Below are 27,382 nucleotides of genomic sequence, written 5' to 3' on the forward strand. Positions count from 1 at the left end.
CCACCACGCCAGATTAATTTTTTTGTATTTTTAAGAGAGACAGAGTTTGACCATGTTGGCCAGGCTAATTTCAAACTCCTGACCTCAAGTGATCCGCCTGCTTTGGCCTTCTAAAGTGCTGGGATTACAGGTGTGAGCCACTGCACCCAGCCTATTCTGTGCTTTTAAACAAACAGAACACACACACACACACACACACACCCACATATATTTAATTTCTCTTCCTAAGCCTAAGAGCTTTAATAACACATTGAAGCAACCTAATTTCTTGCTTATGGCCATTTACATTTACAGGGTACATAGTATGTTGAACTTGGGACAAAACAGAAACTATGAGGTAGGAATCTAATTTGAATTTTGAAATAAAATATTTGTTACTAATTATTTCCCATCTAACTTCTAAAGAGTAAAAATAAAATTTATGGCTGCCATATTACAGAAAGATCCTGCTTTTATTTTTAAGCATGCAAAATCTCAATAGTATTCAAAATTGTGTGGCTCTTGAATCAAACCAAAGTTTCTATTTTTTCACTGTCAGCATTCACAGGTAGAGAAGTGTAAAGTCTTAGGAAATACTATTTCTATTCTCAATTTAAAATTTTCTCAGAATTCTGTCCATGAAGGCAAATGAATACTGACAAGCTCTATTTCCAAAAAAGGTGATAAAACAAGTGTATTTAGAAACCAGTAGTAAGAATTGAAATTAGAAAATTGTGAAAAGACATTACTTTCCAAATGTTCTAAAGGTACTTAAAAGATTAACTCGGGGCATGTCTTGTAATTTCATCAGCTGTTTGACTAAGTTTTAATTATATTTATTTTAATTACATTAAAAATCCACTTTTCACTTCTGTGTTACAACTGTTGTATTACTTGATATTTTAAAAGATGAATCTCACTGAATGTAAAATAATGTCAGGTTACATTAATGGTAAAAAAAAAAAAACAAAAAAAAACCGTTGGCCGGGCGCGGTGGCTCACACCTGTAATCCCAGCACTTTGGGGAGGCTGAGGTGGGCGGATCACGAGGTCAGGAGATCGAGATCATCCTGGCTAACACGGTGAAACCCCGTCTCTACTAAAAATACAAAAAATTAGCCTGGTGTGGTGGCGGGCGCCTGTAGTCCCAACTATTCAGGAGGCTGAGGCAGGAGAATGGCGTGAACCTGGGAGGTGGAGCTTGCAGTGAGCCGAGATCGCGCCACTGCACTCCAGCCTGGGCGACAGAGCGAGACTCCATCTCAAAAAACAAAAGACAAAAAAAAAAAAAAAAAACCACGTTAAATTCTAGAACTAATGCAAGGAAACTAATACTAAGATTTTTACAGTAATTCTGTACTTCTTTTATTACCAAGTTTTGCAATATTGTGTCTTAGTTATACTGTACTTTCATCTCTTGCTAGTAAGTATGACTTTTGATTGTATAGCATGCACCACTTGTGGAAAATGGTATGAAGTCTTAATAAAAGTTTTAGAACATTGATAAATGCTGGGACTGTGATGAATACTTGCATTCTTATATTTAGTATGTTCTGATATTTCAGGTCTTTCAGGGTACAAATTATTGGAAGGCAGGAGAATACTGTATTGATGGAAACTAGTATTTAGATGAATGTTTTGGTAGAATTACATAATTTGTGGTCATTAGTGCATTTTATACAGAATGTACCGGAATGTATGTTTGCAAACTTCCCACACATTGTATGTTGCCAGTAGAATCCCGGGGGATATTGTAATCTATTCTTTCCTTGTAGGCAGCTTTTTGTTTTAAAATGATCAAAATTATTCGTGGTCATTGACCAGTTATTTTGAGATAGCAAGCCTGGTTTTTAAACTTTTCTTTTCTTTTCTTTTTTGATACAGAGTCTCACTCTGTCACCAAGCTGGAGTGCAGTGGTGCGATCTCAGCTCACTGAAGCCTCGGCCTCCCAGGTTCACGCGATTCTCTTGCCTCAGCCTCGCAAGGAGCTGGGACTACAGGCTTGCGCCACCACGCCCAGCTAATTTTTGTATTTTTAGTAGAGACAGGGTTTCACCATCTTGGCCAAGATGGTCTTGATCTCCTGACCTTGTGATCCGCCTGCCTCGGCCTCCCAAAGTGCTGGGATTACAGGCATGAGCCACCATGCCTGGCCAGTTCTTTTCTTCTAAATGTAGAAATTATTTGTGTACTTTTCATTCTCCTAGATTGAAAAGCCGAGAAGACAGGGAATTTTAAAGATGGAAACAACAAAGGGTGCTTATTTTCAAAGAATAGATGTAGAAAGGAATGTCTTTAAATTTTTCCCTTAAAGAAGGTTTTCTTGCAGCTTACAGAATTTATGTCAAGAAATAGTAGATTCTTCTTTTTCTATTATAAAATCAATTTAATATTACCATATTTCTAAAAAGCAAAATTCAATGTTTTAACATTTATTGATAATTTATATCCCCACCATTTATACTGATGTTTCTGTGTTTTTTCTTTTAAAATGATTCTTCATTATTCGACTTGATAGAGCGTTTTCTTACTTTTTAAAACCCATGACCCCTTTTGACCTGTAAGTAGTATTATGTTCTCCTTTAATGTAATTCAGATTTTTAAAACGAATTAGTTTTTGTGTTTAAAAACAAAATTAAACCACATTATTGAGTGTGTATACACATAAATATTTTTTAACAATTATTCTTACCTTCCTCCTATCAGAGATGAAATTTATAACTCTTCCCCCCATGGTGGAGTGGATATCCCTTTTATCTCCCTTGCTGAAAATATACTAGAGATTCTAGTTTTATAGTCATGGCCTTCAATTAGGGAAAACATGTAATGTTGTAAGTTTTCTATGGATGAGAACTGGTCACACAAAAAATCAACAACTTGGCCAGGTGTATGCCTGTAATCCCAGCACTTTGGGAGGCTGAGGCAGGCAGATCACCTGAGGTCAGGAGTTCAAGACCAGGCTGGCCAACATGGCAAAAACCCATCTCTACTAAAAATACAAAAATTAGCCGGGCATGGTGGCGCGCCTGTAGTCCCAGCTACTTGGGAGCCTGAGGCAGGAAAATTGCTTGAACCCGGGAGACGGAGGTTGCAGTTAGCTGAGATTGCACCACTGCACTCCAGCCTGGGTGACACGGCGAAACCCTATCTCAAAAAAAAAAAAAAAAAAAAAAAAAAATCCAACAAATGAGGTATTGAAGGTATTCCATTTCTCTAATGATGTGGTCCTATTTTGTTGTTTCTAATGGGATGAAATAATATATGTACATAATGTACATTTAGACAGTATAAAATGAAAAGGATTGTCCCTTAAAGAAAAGATACTTCAATTTGAAACTAAGACATAAACTAGTAAAACAGAAAATGTTTGATCTTTCATAGCTGTGAATCAGTTTTAGGTCACATTGACTGTGTTGTTCTAAGCTGAGCAAAACAAGTGCAGGGAAGATAGCTCCTATGAGCTTTACTTATTGCATTCTGTAATTCTGTATCACTAGTTACCTGTGTCATGTAGTAGGAGAACTTAGCTTTTGAGGCTCTGTGTATGAGCTACACGTGAGAGCATTGAGCATCAAGTGCTTCTGACCTTTAAACTTCTTTTTTCTTTTGATATTCTAAATTGGGGTAGGGAATAAAGCTGCGTTAGAGTTGGACAACTTTGCATCTAATTGTAACCTTATGTGTGTTTTCTCTCCTTTTCACATTCTGGAGTGTGGCTCTAAAATAAAGTTGTGTTGTATTGCAACACGACAGAGTAATAGAAGTAGAGTGGTGGTATACTGGCATAACAAGTTTTTGGTTTTCTTGTTATTTGTCTATTTTCAGTACTTGTGTGATAAGATTATATACTTACTTTAGCTTTGTATGTGAGTTAGGTACAGTGGTTGGTAGAAAAACTAAAAACAGCTGTGACTTTAATTAAATATACAAGCAATCACATCTTTTGGGAGAAGTGCTGGTTGTACTTTTGTTAGATAGAAATGGAGTATTTCATTTTTATAATGTATGCAGCTTTCTAATTTTTGTCTCTTTGTCTCCTGTCAGTAGGACATGGTAAGGTGGACTTAGAATCCCATTTTTCCTTTTTTGTTTGAAAATCAGGACAGAAAGAGCAGGGTCTGAGAACGTAAAGATTTTGCTTAAATAATTGGGCAGTACAGTTAGTAGAAGTTCATTATTTCAGAATTAAATTAGGTCCTATCTTTGGATGATTATTTTCTTTAGTTCTAGAAGTCAAGGTTTCACTCTACTTATTTATTTTTATTATTGAGATGCAGAAGAATTGAGTTTTCCTTGAAATTGATGACATATAGACAGATAGTTGGTTGTGAATGCATTTAGTTGATATTCCGGTTTGTCCTATTTAAAGTGATTCTGTGTGTCTGTGTTAACAGTTATGTAAATGTTCCACATTAAAGCAGGTTAGATGTTATCATAACTTGCTGACTTGCTAGGCCAGTCCCTATCATTTTTAATGTAACTCTAATCCTTAAAAAATTATTTTATTATCTGCACGTGGCTGTCATTGTAAAATGTTCAATGCATTAGGCACCATAGTAACCAGCAGAAGTGGTTCCACATGTTGGCTTTTGCAAGGTATTATAAAAGTCATTGCATACACCTCTCTTGATTTGGTGTAGCATGTCATTTTTGAAAAGCCACGTGCAGGTTTGAGATTTTGTGATTGGAACTCACGTAGAAAGCTTGGGGTAGCAAGATACTAAAAAATCATTCTCTGATGGCCTCAATGATAATACTTTAAGAGTGTATAAAGCTTTGAATCCTCCTTTTTAAAAACAGATTGTGAAAACTGCTGAGAGAGACTTGCAATCCAGTCACATAAGTATAATAAAGAAATATTGGTCCTCATGGAAGAAGAGCAAGATTTACCAGAGCAACCAGTAAGTATTTCCTTTAACAGTTTAAAGTTGATTATAGAAGAGCTAATCTTAAGAGATTTTAATTATTATTCAGTTATAGATTCCAAATTAGACATAAAAATAAGGAAAAGATTCCTTAATTGTTTCCTTTCAAGAAAACAATGTTATATTTTTCTAACTTAATTCTAAGGAGTCTAAGGAAAATTTAGCATTACAAAATGAATATTGCATTTAGAAATGTCATTTAAAAAAATAAGTGGCTAGTGTTACAGTTTTTAGAAAATAAAAGAGGACGTCTCTTTACTGATCTGACAGTATATCACCATTTCTACCAGAAAATTTAGTTTTGTTTTTACCCAAATTTCCTTAAGAGAGTTAATTTTTTAAAAAGTAGTAGTAGTGAGGAAGTTATAATTTGACCACTAGCTAATTCTTAAAAACAGATAAAACCCTAGAGACTATATTGAATTCTTAATTTCTTTTAAATATTGAACATAATAAAATAATTTTAAATGTCCCCAGGTGATATGGGTTTATCTTCTTTTTGGTTTTTGGCCCTTAATATTTAAAAAACAAAAGCAATAGTGTCATTCTTTTAAGATAACTTTTATGCTAGAGGGTCTTTTCCTTTTGTCTTCAGTTTCTTTCTCTGAAGTTTGGTAAATACCGATTCAATTTGCTATCCTGAGTGGGCCTCTTACATTTCATATTAAGAGAGGATACAGCATGGTACATGTTTACTTTATGAAAATCTAACGTAGAAAAATTTGAATTTTGAAAGCAAATAATAGGATATGTTTTTCGTGTTCTAGTTGTATTCTTTAGGTATACTAGCTCCCATTTAAATGATAAAGTCCTTTAATATATTTTAAATATTTTTCTTTATATTGAGAAATGCATATTGATGATTACTTTGTCATTATTCTTCTAGCCCTCTCAGTTGAGGTAAGTATAAAACTAGGAAGACATTAGCAACTGGTAAAAAGACCTTTTGAAACATTTGAAATGTGATCCCTATCCCTGGTGGGACTTTAATTATCAGGGAAATGGTAGGGTTAAAAATTATCTTGAGCAGTGTGTTTAGGATTTACACTATTGGAACAAATAGCTGAATTATAGATACTATATGTACCAGGAAAAATTATGCCATTGAGTTTTTAATGTGGTAAGACAAAGGTCTAGTCATATTTTTAAAAGACTTATGTAAGTGTTGACATACTGTTGAAATATGGGTATTGTTAGTTACTCCTTACCTATTTAAGGTAATGAGAATTGTGAGGCTGACCTGCTAACAAGTCATCTATCTCTTCTGCCCTGCTTCATTTCCTTGTCATTCTCTTGAACTTCTGTAACATGATGTGCAAAACCTGATTATTACTTCAGAGAAAGGTAAGAAATTGAAGCACTTTAAAACCAAAATTTCTGCTGACTATAAATGGTTGTCACAGGGCATTATTTCCTTATTGATTTATGCCCAGATCTTAATATAAAAAGGTGATTGAATGACAACATGGAGAGATCAGTGCCACTGAAAGAAAAGTTGAGTGTTTACTCATAGTTCCCCTTGAAACAAGAGGCATAGCATGCCACACGGGGGAAGTACCACTGTTGGTCAGGAGGCAAAAAAGAGTGGGAGGAAGGCACGGGCCACAGACTTAATGAGGTTTCCACAGGAAAAGCAAGGTAGGCAGGGTAAACAGCTTAGGGTTGACTAGTTTGAATAATTCTTCAGGCTTTGTGGCCTATGGACTGTCCCTGGTTTTCTGGTGGTACTTTGTCCTGGGTTGATTTATGATTTAGGGCAGGAGAAATAGGGGCTTAGTGTGTGAGAGTTAGATAAAGGAGGTGGTTCAGAGTATGGGCACTGGATCTCAGGGGAGATAAAAAACAACTTTGGCCTTGAGTTTGGCTCTGTAATTAATGGATGTCAAACAGACAAATACAGAATCTAAGAAAACACAATACTTATTAATGTTTAAAATAGAACAGGAAGAGTAATGACACATTTAGAGGTATAAAAAAAGCTTTTCACAGGCTGTAGTGGAGATCTAAAATATGAGTGGAAAGAATGGTCCCATCCCAAGTTGATGATAAATAAAGCCAATATTTTTAATCCTAGAGATGTTACTGATGGTCGTTATTATTGAAGTTATTTTAATCCCATTGTCTCTTCTTGACTCTTTCTTATTGAATTATCCCTTCTCTTATTTCTCCACTAATTGCTAGCTCTACCTCAAGATTTTGTTCAGATCGGCTGGACGTAGTGGCTCATGCCTGTAATCCCAGCACTTTGGGTGGTGGAGGTGGGTGGATCACTTGAGGCCAGGAGTTTGAGACCAGCCTGGCCAACATGGGGAGACCCCATCTCTACTAAAAATACAAAAATTAGCCAGGTGTGGTGGCACATGCCTGTAATCCCAGCTACTTGGGAAGCTGAGGCAGGAGAATCGCTTGAACCCAGGAGGTGGAGGTTGCAGTGAGCCGAGATTGTGCCAGTGCACTCCAGCCTGGACAACAGAGTGGGTGAGACTCTGTCTCAAAAAAAAAAAAAAAAAAAAGATTTTCTTTAGATAACTCGCAATGCAATAAATTTAAACTTCAGATTCTTTCACTTTCCCTTTATTGCTTATCAACCTTCAACTGAGTTGTAAATAACTTTGTTATATTACTATAAATCACCTTCCAAAAATGCAAGAATCTTATCCACAGATGAGGGGATCCTTTTGACTGATTATTGTACAGCCTCTACTTGGAGAATAGAGTATAAAGAACAGCAGTGGATTGAGAATAAGAAATACCTCACACTGCAGTTTACACACTGAGAGTCCCTGAAGAAGTAACATCATCACCCTTTGATACCTTAATTAAAAATCTTATTCTTTCCAGCTTTCTGTCATATACTTTACCTATTTATAGCCTAAATCTTTTAAGCTATCAATAAAGATGTTGAGTGTTCTTAGAGAAAATATATAATAGCTCCAGGTGATTGTCATATCCTTTCTAGGTGTCTACAAAGGTCTGTTCAATAATCTGTTTTAGAACACTGTCATCAATCAGCATTAAGTTAGCACTAGTTTATAGTTTCCAGCATCTAATTCCTCTCTACCATCACCTTTAAATTAAAACAAACAAACAAACAAACCAAGTAGTGAAACATTTCTTTTTGTTTTGTTTGAGACAGGGTTTCACCCTGTCGCCTAGGCTGTAGTGCAGTGGTGCCATCTTGGCTCACTGCAGCCTCCGCCTCCCAGGCTGAAGCAGTCCTCCCACCTCAGCCTCCCAAGTAGCTGAGACTACCAGCACACCCAACTAATTTTTTTGTATTTTCAGTAGACACGGGGTTTTGCCCTGTTACCCAGGCTGGTCTCGAACTTCTGGGCTCAAGCAGCTCCCCCACCTTGTCCTCATTTCTTTATATTCTGTTTCAAGCACCTCTCTTGTTCTCTGTGATTTTTCAGAGATGATAAACACTGGTTTAGCAATCATGTTTGTTAAGTTACAGGTCTATGGGATAAAGCTTCTGTGAATCTGGAGGGTTAGAACTTATTTAAAATAATTGAGGTGCTTGCTTATAAATATGGGAATAAACTCTTTTTGAAAAATTTAGGTATGCTGTTGTTTACATTTTGTAGATTACTCTTGTTGATAGAGAAGACAAAAAGATTTTTTTGCCTCCATCAGAAGTCACACCTAACATGCAGTGGTAGAACAGGAAGTTGTCTCTGCCATAAATATTTACCTCTCTAATAATTTGGAATGCTTACCTCCCTCTCTAGGTCCTGCTTTCCTTATGTTAAGTTCTTGAAGTCAAATTAATAATTAGATAGCTATTAGTAAGCACGGTCAATGAAAATGGCATTAAATTGTTTTTTGTGTGAAATTTCATCTAGGTTATGATCAAACCCTTTACCCCTCTAGCATATGGAATATGACTTTTTAGTAAACAGAACAGTGTCCTTCTGTTTGTTGGACAGTGTTGGATAAATCTTGACATAAACATCCTTTTTATAGTCTCCATGACGACTTTTACCCTACCATTATATTTATTATTGCCAAGATTACAATTTACCTAGCACTAGCATGCTTTTGCCTCTTGTTTAAACCTTCATAGCCATTACTTGTAAGTCATCACAGAGTAATTTCAGAATGACATTTGAGATGCTTAATACAATTTTCTTAACTAGAGAGTCCTATTTCTTAAGCCTGTCTTGAAATTTCTGGGATTCAACTTTGTTCTTGCTGTCTATGGTAATAACACTAAAATTTAACAATTACATAGCGCTTTGTTTTTCATAAGCAGTTCACTCTTTTCCTGTTTAAATTTCATCTTTACATATTATGTTAACAGTGCACATCCTTAAGTTTATTCAGCCAGCATCCTTGTACTGTTAATGCTGCTGTTTCCTGCTGTTGAAACATGAGCCCTGTGAAGTAGGTAGTTGTATCTTTTTTTTTTACAGGTGAAGAAACAGATACAGAAAAGACACGCAGTGAATTAACTCTCAGAACTTAGCCTTGAGCCTGGATATTCTGAATTTGTATACTGGGTTTTTTGTTTCCTTGCTGTGTTGTATTTAAAGTGTGATTATACATTGTAGCAGAAGCAAAAATAGAACGCTGATTTATGAATTTGTCAATGCTTCTTTCTTTTTGTGTTATCATTAGCCATTATATGCCCATAGGATTATGTCATTTTTTAAGATACCAGCTTTATTGACATGTAATTTACATATCCTACAATTCACCCTTTTAGCGTATACAGTGCAGTAGTTTTTAGTCTATTCTAAAATGGTTTTGTAACCATTACCAGAATAAATTTTAAGGCATCTTCCTTTTTTCTTTTTCTGTCTTTTTTTTTTTTTTTGAGACAGGGTCTCATTTTGTCACCCAGACTGGAGTACAGTGGCACAATCGTGGCTCACTGCATCCTTGAACTCCTGGGCTCAAACCATCCTCCCATCTCACCCTCCTGAGTACTTAGGATTACAGGTGTGAGCCACCACACCCAATTGTTTTTTAAATTTTTTGTCGAGATGGGGTCTTACTCTGTTGCCCAGCTGGTCTCAGACTCCTGACCTTAAGCAATCCTCACTCTGTTGCCCAGGCTGGAGTGCAGTGTCACTATCTCGGCTCACTGCAACCTCCACCTCCCGGATTCAGGCAGTTCCCTGCCTCAGCCTCCCAAGTAGCTGGGATTGTAGGCGCCCGCCACCACACCTGGCTAATTTTTGTATTTTTAGTAGAGATGGGGTTTCACCATCTTGGCCAGGCTGGTCTTGAACTCCTGACCTCATGATCCACCTGCCTCAGCCTCCCAAAGTGTTGGGATTACAGGTGTGAGCCACTGCCTCCGGCCTATGTTTTTACAAGTGATGAGAGCATACATATTCTCCTAAGAATTTTATAGCTTTAGCTTTTACATTTAGTGCTTTGATCCATTTTGAGTTAATTTTTGCATATGGCTTGAGGTACGAGTTCAGCTTTATTTGTTGAAAAGACTATTCTTCCTTCGTTGAATCATCATGGCACTTTTGCTGAAAATAATTTGACTGTAAATGTGGTACCCTTCTTGAAAATCAGTTGACCCAACAAATGTAGAGGTCTATTTCAGGACTCTCAATTCTGTTCCAGTGATCCATATATCCATCCTTATGCCAGTACCACACCATCTTGGTTACTCTAGCTTTATAGTAAGTTTTGAAATTGAAAAATGGGGCCAGGCGCAGTGGCTCATGCCTGTAATCCCAGCAATTTGGGAGGCCGAGGTGGGCAGATCACCTGAGATCTGAGACCAGCCTGGCCAACATGGTGAAACCCCATCTCCGTTAAACATACAAAAAAATTAGCCAGGCATGGTGGCACGCACCTGTAGTCCCAGCTACTCGGGAGGCCAAGGCTTGAGCAATGCTTGAACCCAGGAGGTGGCGGTTGCAGTGAGCCGAGATCGCACCACTGCACTCCAGCCTGGGTGACAGAGTGAGCCTCTGTCTTAAAAAATAAAAATAAAAAAGAAATGGAAAAATGTGAGTCCCCTAACTTTGTTCTTTTTTTTTTTTTTCAAGATTGTTTTAGCTATTCTGGGTCACTTTCATTTCCATATGAAATTTAAGATCAATTTTTGAATTTCTTCAATGCAGCCAGCTGGGATTTTGATTGGATTGACTGTAGACCAATTTGGGGAGTATTACCATCTTTACAAGATGAATTCTTTCCCTGGATGTGGGGTGTCTTTGCATTTATTTAGCTCTTCTTAAATTTCTTTTAACATGTGTTGTACTTCTTCTTCTGTTAGGTTTATTCCTAAGTTTTTTTGTTTGTTTGTTTGTTTTAGACAGAGTCTTGCCTTGTCACCCAGGCTGGAGTGCAGTGGTGCAATCTCAGCTCACTGCAACCTCCACCTCCCAGGTTCAGGCGATTCTCCTGCCTCAGCCTCCTGAGTAGCTGAGATTATAGGCCTGCACCACCACACCCAGCTAATTTTTGTATTTTTAGTAGAGATGGGGTTTCACCATGTTGTCCAGCCTGGTCTTGGACTCCTGACCTCAGGTGATCCACCTGCCTCGGCCTCCCAAAGTGCTGGGATTAGAAGTGTGAGCCACTGGACCCGGCCATATTCCTAAGTATTTTATTCCTTTTGATGCTATTGTGAATGGATTTTTTTTTCATTTTTGAATTGTTCACTGTAAGTATATAGAAGTATAATTGATTTTTGTATGTTTGTCTTGTATTTTGCTGCCTTGCTGAACTTGTTTATCAGTTCTAGTGGTTTCTTAATGGATTCGTTAGGATTTCTGTATACAAAATTATGTCATGCAAAAAGAGATTCTGATTTTTTCACTTTTAACCCTAATGGAGCTTTTTCAGCTTTATTGCTTTCTTACTTCCTGGCAGCTTGTATTACTGTCCTACTACTGTCCTGGTATGGCCCCAATTCCTTGGATACCAGCTGCTTGTATAATCTATACTGGTTTTGTTAATGAAAATTGTTCTCTATAGGACTGGTTGCTACTTGAATCTTTGCTTACTTTGCTGTGTAGTTTTCAGTATTCATTATTGCAAGTACTATGTTACTCTGTAAACTCTCCAGAAAATTGTTGCTCAATCTTTGCTATTTCTCTTAACAACCAGGAATCATTTTCTGTCAGTTTCTAGCTTGTATTGTTTGAACTGATGCTTCTATAATTGAGTAAAATCTGTCTGTCTTCTTTAGTTAATTTACCTGCCTCTACTGCCTAGTTAGTACATGCTTCCTATCCCTGCCTTAGAGGGGGGCATAATTGCTCAAATCAAGACAAACAATGGGCCATATGAGGTTAACAAAACAAAACAAAACAAAAAAAACATTGTAACACCTTTTCCTTCCCCAGACTTTTCTGCACGGTAGATATGACTTTAGATACATTTTCTCCCTTTCTATTTATGAATATACTCTGCACTGGGTTGGCACGGTAATAAATTAAAAATGAAGGAGCATAAAGAAGCATAGTTCTTCCTTGAAAGTAAATAAATTTTTGGCAAGGAGCAATGGCTCACGCCTGTAATCCCAGCACTTTGGGAGACCAAGGTGGGCGGATCACTTGAGGCCAGGAGTTCGAAACCATCCTGGCCAACGTGGTGAAACCCGGTCTCTCCTAAAAATAGAAAAAATAGCAAAATTAGCTGGGCATGGTGGTGTGCACCTGTGGTCCCTGCTACTCGAGAGGCTGAGGCACAAGAACTGCTTGAACCCGGGAGACAGAGGTTTCAGTGAGCCGAGATTACACCATGGCACTCCAGCCTGGGTGACAGAACAAGACCCTGTCTCAAAAAAAAAAAAAAAAAAAAAATAATAATAAATAAAAAGTAAATTTAAAAATGTTGCTCCAGGACCTTTTTTTTTAATCCTTTTTTCTTTTGGAGTTGATTAGCTAAATTTGTTGCTCTATACCTCTAATAAAATGAAGACTATGATAAGTTAGACTCCTCAGTGCTCTAATTTTCTTTAAATTACTGTTTGAAGAGTATAGACTGTTTTGGTTACTCAGCCAACCAGCTCATAATTACATTTCTTTGATAGTAAAGAGTCTTTGGATGAGCTAAGCATAAATTCATCTCCACTATTGGAAGAATATATTATTATCTGACCATATGTAACTACTATCATCTTTAGGTAGGAAGGGCAGAACATTTTATAAAAAAAGGCTATATTTTGTCATTTGTGAAATTATGGCAGGCAGATAAACTAGATAGTTGAATTTTTCTTGTCTTTAGCCTTATAGTTTCCAGGCAAAACACTGTTTTCCTATATTATCTAGGTCAGATCATATTTCCCTCACCTCTTTCAGTGAGATAGTCGTATACATTGGTAATACAGTTAGATTTTTTTTGTCACAGTCTGCATACTATCCTGGAATCCCTCAACCTCCTGGTTGTTTTATGGTGTCTTTTATCATATAGAAGTTTAAAATTTTTGTGTAATCATATCTATTTTCTCCTTTATGGCTTTTGGATTTAATGTCATGCTTAATCAGGATTTGCCCACCTCAAGGTTTTGTTTTTTGTTTTTGCTTCAAATGCTTTAATGTAATTTTTGTTTTAAATTTAGAAATTTTTTTAAAATTGCCTTTGTTTCTTTATTTTCTCCTTTTTGGTACCTGTGAAAATTAAGAGAACATTGAATGGAACACATTTTGACATGCCATGAGCAAGGAACCAAGAATGTCTGGTCATGGTTGTGTATTCTCATGAGGAGTATATGGCCACGACAAATTTTATGGGGCTTGCCTGTATTATTTACCTTGTCTGAAATAGTCAATGTAATATTAAATATCTGTGATTCCACCTGATACGCTTGCTTCAAATTATCTAGGAGAGTTTCTGCCTTCTTCTATTAGCTTGAAATACTTTTAAATATTCATAATTTGAATGGCTAAGCATATTAGACATGTTTCTACTACAACCAGTTCTAACCAGAGAGTTCTAAAATCAGATTCTCTGTAATATGAAAACAGAAAAATCCATTAGTATTAACCATTATCTTTCATTTGTGGATTCTTACACTGTTTCAATGGAAGTGCCTTCTCCCCAGAAGGAAATAGAAAACGTGAAATATGAAAAAAAAATACAGGGTTAACAATATTTTCTAAATTACTGGTAACCTGATAAGAATTCATATTAATTTTTGACACTAAACTAACTTAAGTATAAAGCCATTTTTGTTAAATAAATGAGTAGATGATACTTAGATTCCCATCTTTACTGTTTGTTTAAATATAATTTGTCTGTTACAGTATAAAACCAACTAGTTTGTATCAAAGCTTGGATACTTTATCCTAGTAAACATTCTGTCTACCTTGAGTAAAAATTCTGGTAAACAGTTTTTTTTTAATCAGAAGAACACTTTTTTCGTTAAAAAGAAGAGCTCCATTTAAAAAACAAACTTCATTTCTAGCTCTAAAATATAACAAGGGTTAATTAAATCTAAACTAAACAAAATTAAACAGTTATCCTGTAATAGTTAATAGCCTGTTGTTTGAGTAGCTAAATGATTTAAAAAACAGATCAAGTACATTGATACCTTTGTATATTTATTTTTGCAGGTGAAAAAAGCCAAGATGCAGGAATCAGGAGAGCAAACTATAAGGTATGTAAAGTTTGCTTTCTTTTTAATGGACTACTCATAAGCTTTTTTTTTTTTTTCACATGCTGATTAGCGTTTGGGCATGCTTTGCCCTCTTTTTGGTTCTTACCATCAGCTGTTACCTTTTGAAATTATTTGGTTTAAGATTAAAATTTCCTTTCCAAACAGTTTTTTCCTGAAACTTGTGCACTGATTTGTTCTTATGCATTCATTATTTATTCAACAATATGTACCAAACTCATGTTGTATATCAGGCACTGTGCTACCTAGAGGAGACTTAATGGTAAAGATGAAAAGCACCATATTCTTCAGTCAGACGTACAATATACAGAATAGGAAGCATAAGCGAAATAAATAAAATCCAAGAGATTTGGTATTAATTACCAAATGGTTATGAAATGACTTAGTCATTAACCCCACTCCTCTTATAGAAAAGAGGAAGCTTGCGCCTGGCATGGTCGCTCACGCCTGTAATCCCAGCACTTTGGGAGGCCGAGGCGGGCAGATCACGAGGTCAGGAGATCGAGACCATCCTGGCTAACACGGTGAAACCCTGTCTCTACTAAAAATACAAAATTATTAACCGGGCGTGTTGGCGGGCGCCTGTGGTCCCAGCTACTCAGGAGGCTGAGGCAGGAGAATGGTGTGAACCCGGGAGGTGGAGCTTGCGGTGAGCTGAGATCGCGCCACTGCAATCCAGCCTGGGCGACAGAGTGAGACTCCGTCTCAAAAAAAAAAAAAAAAAAAAGAAGAGAAAAGAGGCAGCTTGTTTGCACCTCACAGTTTGGCTTCTTCATACCATGGTTTTCAGTTTTCCACAGTTCTTACCTTCTGTCGTTTGTGCACCAACCATATGAGCCAGTAACTGCATCACCTCTACCACATTAATTTCAAGAATCCTACACTTTTACCTCCACACACTATCATCCTGGCTCATTTATTCTAGAACTGCCATGCTAGCCATATGATGTCTTAAACTATCAATTAAATCATCTGTCATATTTTCACCATCACCCCTTAAAAAGAACTTTAGTTTCTTCCTTATAAGAGACCAACATGGCGGAACCTTGTTTCTACTAAAAACACAAAAATTAGCTCGGCGTGGTGACTTGAGCCTATAATCCCAGCTGCTTGGGAGACTGAGGCAGGAGAATGGCTTGAACCCACGAGGCGGAGGTTACAGTGAGCCAAGAATGCGCCACTGCACTCCAGCCTGGGCGACAAAGACTCTGTCTCAAAAAAAAAAAGGAACTTAACTGGCCAGGTGTGGTGGCTCCACTTTTGGAGGTCCAGGTGGGCAGATCGCTTGAGTTCAGTAGTTTGAGACCAGCCTGGGCGACATAGCAAGATGCCGTCTCTATAAAAAACACAAAAACAATTATCCAGGAATGGTGGTGCACACCTTTAGTCCCAGCTACTCGGGGCTGAGGCAGGAGGATTGCTTGCGCCCAGGGGCCAGAAGTTGTGGTGAGCCAAGATTGCACCACTGAACTCCATCCTGGGTTGGTGGCAGAGCAAGATGCTGTCTCATTTAAAAAAAAAAGAAAGAAAGAAAAATAAACTTAACTATAAGATCTACTGTAATTAGTCCCTTACAAACATTCTTAACTTCCTCACTTTTTTCTGTCATATTTGCCTAGCAAAACCACAGCCCTGATTAAACCCAATATCCACCTATTCTGTACTTATTCCCAATCACTTGTACATCGTGAGAGAAAAACACAAAATTGTGCTAACTGTTCCTAGTTTCTATTCATGATAAGATCTAAAACAGGCACTTAAGCCCCCTTCCTGGTATGTCTGATTTCCCAGCCTCTAAAATCATCTTAATTCCGTTATTCCCTCCCTCCTTGCCCCCTACCTTCTCCCTTTTCCCTCCCTTTCCTGCTATTTCCATTCACTCAGCTGTGGATCTTGCTCCCTAGTTCAAAGAGAGATTAGGAACATCTCCCTTCTCTCACCAAATCAACCTACTTAATCTGCTTCTCTTGGATATTGTTTATCTTTCCTCTGAAATTCCCTTGCTCATATCGAAGGCTAACCTCTCCAGTTGTTTGAAAGAACCCATCACCTTCATCTTTTCCTGCAATTATCTCTTCTTTTACCTTCAGCAATTTTTTTACTATGATAAAATACACACAATATACAATTTACCATTTTAAGTGTACAGTTTAGTGGCACTAAGTACAATCACTTTGTCTTGCAACCATCACTACCATTCATCTCTAGAACTTTATTCATCTTTCCAAACTGAAATTCCATGTTCACTAAACAATATTCTCCATTCCCCCATCTCCAGCTCCTGGCAACCACCATTCTACTTTCTGTCTGCATGATTGTGACTGCTCTAAGTACCTCACAGAAATGGAGTCATACAGTATTTGTCCTTTTGTGATTCATCATGATGTCTTTAAGGTCTATCCATTTGTAGCATGTGTCAGAATTTCCTCTTTTTAAGGCTCAATAATACTCCATTGTATGTCTGTTCCGCATTTTCTTTATCCATTCATCTGTTGTTTGTTTTGTTAATAGTTCTGTTGAATGAGAAGGAGGTATTTGTTGTGCCACTTTATGGACTTGGATGTTGTTGGGTTTTTTTGGTCATTTTATTTTAGAGCAGTTGTTTTTTCATGGTGTATTCATTGTTAAGCAAAATTTATGTTTATATAACTTTGAAAATAATTATATTTTGAGGCAGTATGTCATTTCTCTAAGGATAATAATTTAAATATTTAACAAGTGCTAGAGTTAATTCACTGTCTTGGTGCTGTTGTTTCTATTTATTCTCTAGATGCTCAGTTGAGTAAGTAGGGGATGTTGCTATAACATAATATTCTAGGACCATTGGGTTTTAGGAACTGGTCCAGTGGATACTGGATCATAGAAATATCACCAACTTCTAAAATATAGGATCTACAAATAGTCTTTAACAGTGGGTATAACAGTGAACCTCATACTTAACCAGGTACATGTAGAAGTCAAACTAGTTATTGATGTCAGAAAAATTCTGGTTCAGTTTTATGCCCTTCCCCTGGTAATTCTATGTAAGTAGGTGTGAGATGAGGTCCAGAAGTCTGTATTTTTATTAACTATTCAGGTAATTATAATAAATCACCCAGTTTGGGAAACTGACACAACTATTCCATATAATTTCTTGCCCTTACCCTTCAATTTCCATAATCACATCTTAGTACATTAAGTTCTATTACAAAAATATAAACATTTGAGTAACAAGATAAAAATGAACCTTACTTGGGGATTTAGCTTTAAAATTAATTACAAATGAGGAAAAATTATTTGAACATTCAAAATATACCATTAAAGCTGGACACTGTGGCTCACACCTGTAATTCCAGCACTTTGGATGCTGAGGCGGACGGATTGCTTGAGACCAGGAGTTTGAGACCAGCTTGGGCAACATGATGAAACCCTATCTCTACAAAAATTACAAAAATTAGCTGGGTGTTGTGGCACATGCCTGTAGTCCCAGCTACTTCGGAGGATGAGGTAGGAAGATCACTTGAGCCCGGGAGGTCAAAGCTACAGGAGCCATGATCGAGCCACTGCACTCCAGCCTGGGTGACCGAGTGAGACCCTGACTCAAAAAAACAAAACAAAAACCAACCAAACAAAAAATATATACCATTTAAAAAAAACCCTTATTATACTTGAATATTAGAAGTCAGTTTCAGAAATGATACGAGAACTTTATAAATTTTGTGCTATATATTTTTTATATAAGCAACATTTCTTTTTACAATTTTGCTGTGTAGAAACTACTCTTACCTTTGATTAGTCAGCATTATCTTTCCAGATATATAGAACCTCTGGTACAGTGTCTTCCACCTCTCCCTAGAGTGTAGAAGAACAAAGCAAGTTTCTTTCTAGGGTGCATGAATGTAGGAATGATGCCTGGGCTTTGAAGATGTTGTAATATAATAACAGTTACAGTTAAAGTGTGCTTACTGTGTTCTAGCTTTGCTCTAAACATAAACTTATTAGTCCTCCTAACAGCCCTATGAGGTAGGTTTCATTTTTATTCTCGTTGACGGATGTAGAAAGCGGGGAACAGATAAGTTCGGTGACTTGTCCAAGGTCATAGGGCTAGTTATTGGCAGAGTAGAATATGAACTTGAGCAGCCTCTGACTCTAGAATCAACACTCCTAACCACTGTGCTATAATGGGACATAATAACTGAAGAATGAAAAGTAGGGGAGATGGAAAAGAGAGAACATTTTGAAGAATGAAAGTTAGAACAATCTTCATTCCAGAATTTCTGTGGAATCTCCCCAGCATTAAATTATCTAACATAATGACTTGTCCTCCCAGTTTATGTGACTTATCATTCTCAATTTCTCTTAATTTTCCTTATAAGTTAAAAAAAATGATGTTGCTTAGTCCTGGCTATAATAACAAATAGAAAATGAGGTGTTTGTGTTTTATTTAACTGGGAGATAAGAGAAATATAGTAGAATGAATCTTAAGGGTTTAGAACCCCCGCTTGGAAACAAACGTATAATTTTTGTTTGTTTGTTTGTTTGTTTTGTTTTTGAGACAGAGTCTCACTGTGTCACCTAGGCAGGAATGCAGTAGTGCCATCTCCAGTCACTGCAACTTCTGCCTCCTGAGTTCAGGCAATTCTCAGGCCTCAGCCTCCCAAGTAGCTGGGACTACAGGCGTGCACCACAACGCCTGGCTAATTTTTGTATTTTTAGTAGAGACGGGGTTTTACCATGTTGGCCAGGCTGGTCTCAAACTCCTGATCTCAAGTGATCCGCCTGCCTCAGCTTCCCAAAGTGCTGGGATTACAGGTGTAAGCCACCGCACCTGGCCCAAACGTGTAATTTGAAAACACTTCTCATATGATTATGGTTTGTAGCTGATCAAGAACCACTGTCTGAAATCAAACGTCTCCCTACCTTCCTCTGGTACTTTGGGAGCAAGGTAACAGAGCGCTGTTGCACAGAATGGTGACTGTAATAAATAATATAGCATTGTATATTTCAGAATTGCTAAAAGCATAGAACTTAAGTGTTTTCACGTATTTTTTTTTCACAAAAAAGTGAAAGGTGTTTTATATATCAAAACATCACATTGTACCCCATAAACATATAATAAAAAGTGGCAGAGCAATGTTTTACCATATGGTGTTAAAGAAAAATCTGACTTGCCAGTGACTTAGCTGGAATTTCTGAATTATATAAAAACTAAAGGGATCTAGAGATATAAGAAAGAACAGTAGGCTGGGCGTGGTGGCTCACAACTGTAATCCCAGCACTTTGGGAGGCTGAGGCGGGCGCATCACAAGGTCAGGAGTTCAAGACCAGCCTGACCAACATGGTGAAACGCCGTCTCTACTAAAAATACAAAAATTAGCTGGGCATGGTGACGTGCACCTGTAATCCCAGCTACTCAGGAGGCTGAGGCAGGAGAATCGCTTGAACCCAGGAGGCGGAGGTTGCAGTGAGCCGAGATCGCGCCACTGCACTCGAGCCTGGGTGACAGAGTGAGACTCCATCTCAAAAAAAAAAGAAAGAGCTGTAGAATGCTGAGGGTACTAGCCCTGGCCCGAGCTCTCTTCAAGTAGTTGTTAAAAATCAACAATAAGGATATCATGAAGATTTACTTTGCCTCTTACTTATATAGCCTAGGAGGAAATGGGTTTGAACTCATCACTTTTAGCAATGCAGCAAATCAATCAGGGGCTAATGTATTCATTTTGGTTCTCCCAGTCAAGTAAGCAATCCAGATGTCAGTGATCAGAAGCCTGAAACATCAAGCCTTGCTTCAAACCTTCCCATGTCAGAGGAAAGTAAGTACCATATTCTGTGCATGATTGAACAGATATTCCTATAACTAGTAATGCTTTTCTTATAGAGTTGGTTTTTCGTAATTGCCTTGTTTGTCCCAAAATATCCAGAAGGCTCTCCCATCCTTGTTTTTGTGTGTGTTTATCCTTGAGCCCTCCTGTAAGCTTTATTGACAGACCAGCTGAGAAAAGATCACATGGAGTCCACTCACCCAAGGAGTCACACGCCGTGATTTTATTTTTGTTTTGAGATTGGATGTTTTAAAGGTAATAGTGTCTTACAGAAAATCACGGACAACTATACTTAACCATATATACTTCCCATGTATATTTTTTAAAAAGGTGTAACTTTTTTTTAAAAGGTGTGTCTTGAGTTCTATATAGTGTTTCCTCAAAGGTGATTGTATTCTGGTGGTTCTCAGACCTTTAGCCTACATAAGAATCATCTAGAATACTTGTTTGTAATGTAGAATTCTAGTTTCACCTCCAAAGATTATCATTCAGTAGATCTGATGTGGATAGGGAATCTGCATTTTTGACAAGTTAGCCAGATGATTCTGGTCCATTGGGAAACTGTCCATATTGTGGAAAACCACTCTAATTGATAAAGTGTCTCCTCTAATTTCTTGAATTTCCCACTCATCCCCAAGAAAAAGACCTGTTCCCTAAAATCTTATACTTTACATACTTCAGGGTCAGGAAGTAAGTTGAGTATTCTTGCTCCTTCCAAATAATTTCCTTTTTTCCTTCAAATACTTTGGTTCAGCTGGGCATGGTGGATCTTGTCTGTAATCCCAACACTTTGGGAGTCTGAGGCAGGAGGATCACCTGAGGCCAGGAGTTTGAGATCAGCCTGGGCAACAAAGTGAGACCTCCTCGCTACAAAAAATAAATAAAATAAAATAAAATAAATAAAAACTTTGGTTCATTTGAAGTCTACATCTATACCTTCCCCTACCTTTCTATTTTTACTTTAGACTGTCATCCTATTCATTCTGTTCTTTATTTTTTTTTTATGTTTTTTGAGATGGAGTCTTGCTTTGTTGCCCAGATTGGAGTGCAGTGGCACAATCTCGACTCACTACAACCTCCGCCTCCCGGGTTCAAGTGATTCTCCTGCCTCAGCCTCCCGAGTAGCTGGGATTACAGGCGCATGCCACCACGCCCAGCTACTTTTTGTATTTTTTTGTTGTTGTTTGTTTGTATTTTTTAGAGGTGGAGTTTCGCTCTTGTCACCCAGGCTGGAATGCAATGGCAAGATCTCTGCTCACTGCAACCTCTGCTTCCCAGGTTCAAGCCATTTTCCTGACTCAGCCTTCCGAATAGCTGGAATTACAGGCATGCACCATCACGCCTGGCTAATTTTTGTATTTTTAGTAGAGATGGGGTTTCACCATGTTGGCCAGGCTTGTCTCGAACTCCTAACCTCAAGTGATCTGCCGGCCTCAGCCTCCCAAAGTGCTGGGATTACAGGCATGAGCCACCACACCCAGCCGTTTCCTTCTTGTCAGGATGTAAGCAGCATACTTGCTCTTGTCAGATATAGAGCCTATTATTTGTGTTTCATATGCTATCTGTTTTTACCTTCCCCAAGGACTTTGGTACTATAGTTTTCTTGCCACCACTTGTGTGTCATCACGGTCTTCCCTTTTTATCCTTCCTGTCAGTAAAGAAACATCTTACCATTTTAAAACATAAACACTGCTCCCCCGACCCCCACCCCCCCGCCCTTGGCTCCACATCTCTTACTAGTTATGGACCTTCTCTTTGTTCTGTGACATATCAGAACTTCTGCAAGAGTTGCCCTCACTTGCTTTTTCACCTCCCATTCACTTTTCCAGCCTCTCAAATTTAGCTTCTATCCTCACTCTTGTAGTGAAACTGCTGTCGTCAAGGCCATTAGTTATTTTCATGTTGCAAATTCTAGAATACGTTTCTCCTCACATTCTCCCTCTCACTACTTTTCCTCCCACCTTTCTCCTTTGATGGCCCTTCTTTGGTGGGCCTCAGGGCTTAATTCTAGGCTACCATCTTTCCTCTTACGGGATTCTCCGATCCATTACATTACTTTAAATATCTTGCACATGGTTAATGAATTCCATATTGATATTTCCAGTCTGACTTCTCCCCTGATTTCATTTGTGTATCAGACTGCCTGTTTGACATCTTTACTGGAAGGAAAATCATACCTAAGATGTTCAAAAAAGAACTTTCGATTCCTTTAGCCCCCGTGACATATACTCTTCTCCCAAACTTGCCCATCTTAGGAAGTGGTATCACTCTCCGTCTAGTTGTTTTCCTCATTCTCTACATCAAATCCATCAGAATGTCCTGTTAGTTTTACCTTCAGAATATATTTCAAAGTCTTTGCCTCATCCCCACTGTTGCTATTCTAGTCCAAGCCAGCATATTACTTACTTGATTCTCCTATAGTATAATGGATATTATATCTTGACTCTTTATAATCATTTTGTGGTTCCCAAGTACTGCGAAGATCAAGTCTCATTCATTCTCTAGAGAAGTGAAAATTGGCCTCAGTCTCCTAGGATGTTGTTGATTCCTTCCAGAATTAAATTAAATTGGAGGAAGATAAGGGTTTGGGTTTTTTAATATATGTGTCAACTGAGAACCATTATGTAGAATTCAAATAAACTTACATTCTTTGCAATGGATTGTCAAAACTTTAGATCTAATTGACATCTTCATTTTTGTCAAAATGATTAGAGGTGAATGTGATCTCCAATAATTATTTTTAAATACCTCAAACAATAGCATTGGACAAGCTCTTCTGTAATAAACTCACAGGTGTTGATTTGTCTTACTCTTGAGCATTTGAGTTGGCCCCTCATCTACTTTTGATCAAGGTTCTCTTTTTGGGTCAGGTACTCTTCCAGGGAACCTAATTAGACATAATGTTAATTGGTTCAGTTTTAATCAGATATTTACAGCATTCATACCAGAAGTAGTAATCATGAGAGTCAAGCCTTCATAGCAGCTATTCCAGATGAAGTCATGGGGGTCAAGAGGACAATAGCTGGAAAAGTCTTTGAGAGTTCATCAGAGCATCACATCAGTTCCTCACGTCTGTCTGTGATTTGCCAAACTTAAAGCCTTCACTACAAAACAGAAAAAATAATAGTATAGAAGCATACTTGCATCTATTCTGCTGTTGATTATGCATAGCAGTAGCAGTGGTTTTAAAATAAGATTGGGTGCTTCCCCCAAATCTGTTTTCCTGCAAGTCATTCTTAAGGCTTTTACTCAATATAGTAAGCACTCAAAGAACAAATAAGCTGAAGTAGAATAATGTGGTTTTCCAGACATAAAGCTTGCTTTTTAAGTTTGCCTGTCAGCATAGCCGAAAGCTTAGGAGGTTGCTTCATCTATTATTTTAGATCAGTAATGGGTAAAGGTAGAGATCCTTACCAACCTTCAGCTCTTTTCCATACCCCACCCTTCTTTTTTTAACTGCCTCTGGAAGTCTATAAACACATGTATAAACAAAAAAGTGAGATATTTTCTACCACATAGTCTTTCTATCTGGTGTCCAAGCTGTATTCTGTTAATTAGTTTGAAAGACTATACAGTGAGATGTGCAGTTTTCCCATTCCATTTTCGAAATGTTCTAACTTTTTAACCTGGTGATATTATCTTTCTTTCAGTTATGACATGCACCGATTACATCCCTCGCTCATCCAATGATTATACCTCACAAATGTATTCTGCAAAGTAAGTTGAATAATTATTTCCAAAATGCATATGCTTTTTCTGTAGATTCATTGCAAAATTTAATATTGTTTTTCCTCTAAAATAATAGATATTTAAATTATTTTTACCTCTCTTATTCTATCATCATTCCAATTTTTAATTCCCTCTAAATATAGTCTATGTAGTATCCTTTTAAAAAGTAGATGGTTGTCTGCAATGGATCATTTTACACAAAAGCTTACTCTAAAATGAGTAGGCACTGAACATGCAAAATAGTGTTAGTGATCAACCATATGATTGATTGACCTCTGATCATTTTCTCTGTCCTGTACCTTGACATATAGCATACAGATTAATAAAAACAAGACTGAATTTCTCAGTCCAATCTGTGTTCGGTTTTTTTTTTTTTTTTTTTAAGACAGAATCTCACTCTGTTGCCCAGGCTGGAGTGCAGTGGCACGATCTTGGCTCACTGCAACATCCACCTCCCGGGTTCAAGTGATTCTCCTGCCTCAGCCTGCCGAATAGCTGGGACTACAGGCATGCCACCACGCCCAGCTAATTTTTGTATTTTTTAGTAGAGATGGGATTTCACCATGTTGACCAGGCTGTTTTCAAACGGCTGACCTCAGGTGATCTGCCTACCTCGCAAAGTGCTGGGATTACAGTCGTGAGCCACCACGCCCAGCCTGTGTTCAGTTTCTTGATTGAAGAATGTCCTCAGAGTAGAACCGGGCTTGAAGTTAGACAGGTTTGGTGGGTTAAAGTCACTAAGAGGTTATGTTTTGGGCCTTCATGGGGTAAGATCAGCATTAATATCAGCCAGGTTTTTCATCTCCAAAGTGGGTAGGTGCAGAACAGTGTGTATACCAAGCTACCTATTGTGCGTAATAAAGAGTGGACCTATGCATACAAAGACACATACAAGTGCATTTATTAAGCCAGGATATGTGCTTATGTGCTTACAGCTGCTGGATACATAAAGAAATTGGTAACAAAAGCAAGAGATACTTTATGGGGCTGTTATAAAAAGGAAACTGTCTTTCTTTTCCCTGGTTATATCTGTTTTTACCTTTTGAATTTTCATTAGTTAAAAAATAAACTAATTAAAAAGTCAACCCAATGAGTTCTTCTAATTTTTAATCTGGTATTAACACTAATGGTGTCCTTGGGCTAATCATTTTCATGTGACTTTCTTCTGTGAAATGACTGAACCTATTCTCTGAGATTATTATGAAGAAATTAGATACTAAATGTGAAAACACATTTGAGCTTTGGGCTCCAAAGACTCTGCATGAAAAAGGACATTATGGTCTTTACCATATCTGGAGATTAATCCATTTAAGGTCACTAAGATTTAAATCATTCCCATGTGACTTGAGTAACAACTCTAACCTGAGCTATTTCCTGGACTCAGATCTGGCTAAGAAGAATAGTTATTTTTAAATTCAGTTTTTTAGAATCTACTGAGATGTGAATATGTTGCAGATTCCAAATTCATTTATTCATTCAGAAAGTATTTGCATACCTGCTACATTCAGAATTCCTTATTAGCTATCTTAATTATTCTATCTTAATTCAGACCTCTTTATTACTTATCTGAACTGTTTTTTAACTGGATCTCCATTTCCAGTTTCTCCTCCCTTTCTAAACCATTTTACAAAGCAGTGTCAAAATAATCTTTATTAAAGAACAGCTCTGATCTTGTCACTCTTTGCTTAATAATTTCAGTGGCTCTCAGTTTCAGATTTGCCTTTTAGCCTGGCATTCAAGGTCTTTGCTTCCTTTCTCTCGCTACTTCTCTTAATATACTTCCCTCAGTTATCTGTGCTCTTTGCAGGCCGAAGCCCTTGCTTTCCTTACTCTATACCCTGGCAGGACTTTTTTCTTGTCCTAGAACACCCTTTCTCTCCCAGTTCTGTGCCTCTTATCTGCTCAGCTAGTATATCACTTCTTTATGGCCTTTCTTCATTTTCCTCTACCCCCAAAGGTGAAAAAAAAAATTTCCCCTTTAAAACACCCCCTGCTATATTTTATTATGCTTACATGGTACAAATAGCATTTTCTTTTTTACTTATATATACAGTGTAACTCACCAAATGAGATAATTGGTATCTAAAAATTCAGTGCAATATCATGGATGAAATGATTATATCTGCTAGCTAGTGTAAAGTCCCAGGAGTTTCACTGCTGAAATCTCTAGCTATCCCTGATATGGTGGCACCAACTAGTGGCAGTATGCCTTGACTTAAATATCGTTGAGGAGATTGAGTCCTGTCTGGAACTTCCCAGATTTTGTTACTTATCTGGGTTCTGTTTTGTAGACTTGATTTGAGGATATTGGAACCCATCTCTACTTCCGTTTTTTGATGTGTTTGCTTGCCTTTTCTCCACCAGCCTCACCCGCTTTTCCAGTCTCACTTTCCCTCTCAGAACTTTAGTTTGGTTCAAGGGGCAGGGTGGAGAATGAGAGCCAATTGCCAATCTTGTTCTCTTAGTTTTCTGTTATATTAGGATTTTATTCTAGATGTAGGCATAAGAGCATGCATAAGTTTAATCCATCCTTGTGTCTCACATAGGGCCATGCATGTAGCACACTAGAAATGTTTGTAGGATAATTGGAACTTGGAGGGATGTTTGGAACTATTAAATTTTTCATAAAATTGTTCCTTGGGTTGATGATAGGAGAACGTGGAAAGGAGGAAAGGCTTCTACTTTCTGATCATAAGAGCCATTTTAGGCCGGGTGCAGTGGCTCACGCCTGTAATCCCAGCAGTTTGGGAGGTCAAGGTGGGTGGATCACTTGAGGTCAGGAGTTTGAGGCCAGCCTGGCCAACATGGTGAAACACCGTCTCTACTAAAAATACAAAAATTAGCCAGGCGTGGTGGTGGGTGCCTGTAATCCCAGGTATTTGGGAGGCTGAGACGGAAGAATTGCTTGAACCGGGGAGGCAGAGGCTGCAATGAGTTGAGATCATGCCACTGCACTCCAGCCTGGGCGACAGAGCAAGACTCTGTCTCAAAAATAAAAAATTTTTGAAAAGAGCCATTTTATGTGGAAGATTAGTCTCCTTGTTGCAGATTCTTTGCTGTTAGTGGTGGTAGCTATTTTACCTATTTTTCGTTACTAAAGTAAATCACACAAAAGTTTTTGTTTTCATGAAATTTTCCAGACCTTATGCACATATTCTCTCAGTTCCTGTTTCGGAAACTGCTTACCCTGGACAGACTCAATACCAGACACTACAGCAGACTCAACCCTATGCTGTCTACCCTCAGGCAACCCAAACGTATGGACTACCTCCTTTTGGTAAGGCACTCTATTGTAAACAATTTCTAAGAATGTTGATTTTATTCCCCAGAAACTTTGATCAGCCATGCATCA

The 27,382-nt window shown here is 37.8% G+C and overlaps 1 protein-coding gene across 4 annotated transcripts in view; it reads left to right on the forward strand.

The window, feature by feature from the left end:
* EYA3 (EYA transcriptional coactivator and phosphatase 3) overlaps positions 1 to 27,382 on the forward strand; it is a 117,860-nt gene that overhangs the window by 25,396 nt on the left and 65,082 nt on the right. For all 4 annotated transcript variants that reach the window (XM_004025279.5, XM_004025280.5, XM_055389422.2 and 1 more), the window contains 5 exons: positions 4,781 to 4,881; positions 14,439 to 14,482; positions 20,213 to 20,292; positions 23,952 to 24,018; positions 27,171 to 27,307. In XM_004025279.5, the coding sequence (XP_004025328.1) occupies positions 4,849 to 4,881; positions 14,439 to 14,482; positions 20,213 to 20,292; positions 23,952 to 24,018; positions 27,171 to 27,307 (361 nt within the window). In that variant the 5' untranslated portion in view covers positions 4,781 to 4,848. The remainder of the gene's footprint in view (positions 1 to 4,780; positions 4,882 to 14,438; positions 14,483 to 20,212; positions 20,293 to 23,951; positions 24,019 to 27,170; positions 27,308 to 27,382) is intronic.

The sequence above is a fragment of the Gorilla gorilla genome, chromosome 1 (genome assembly GCF_029281585.2).
Source record: "Gorilla gorilla gorilla isolate KB3781 chromosome 1, NHGRI_mGorGor1-v2.1_pri, whole genome shotgun sequence".
Lineage (NCBI taxonomy): Eukaryota > Metazoa > Chordata > Mammalia > Primates > Hominidae > Gorilla > Gorilla gorilla.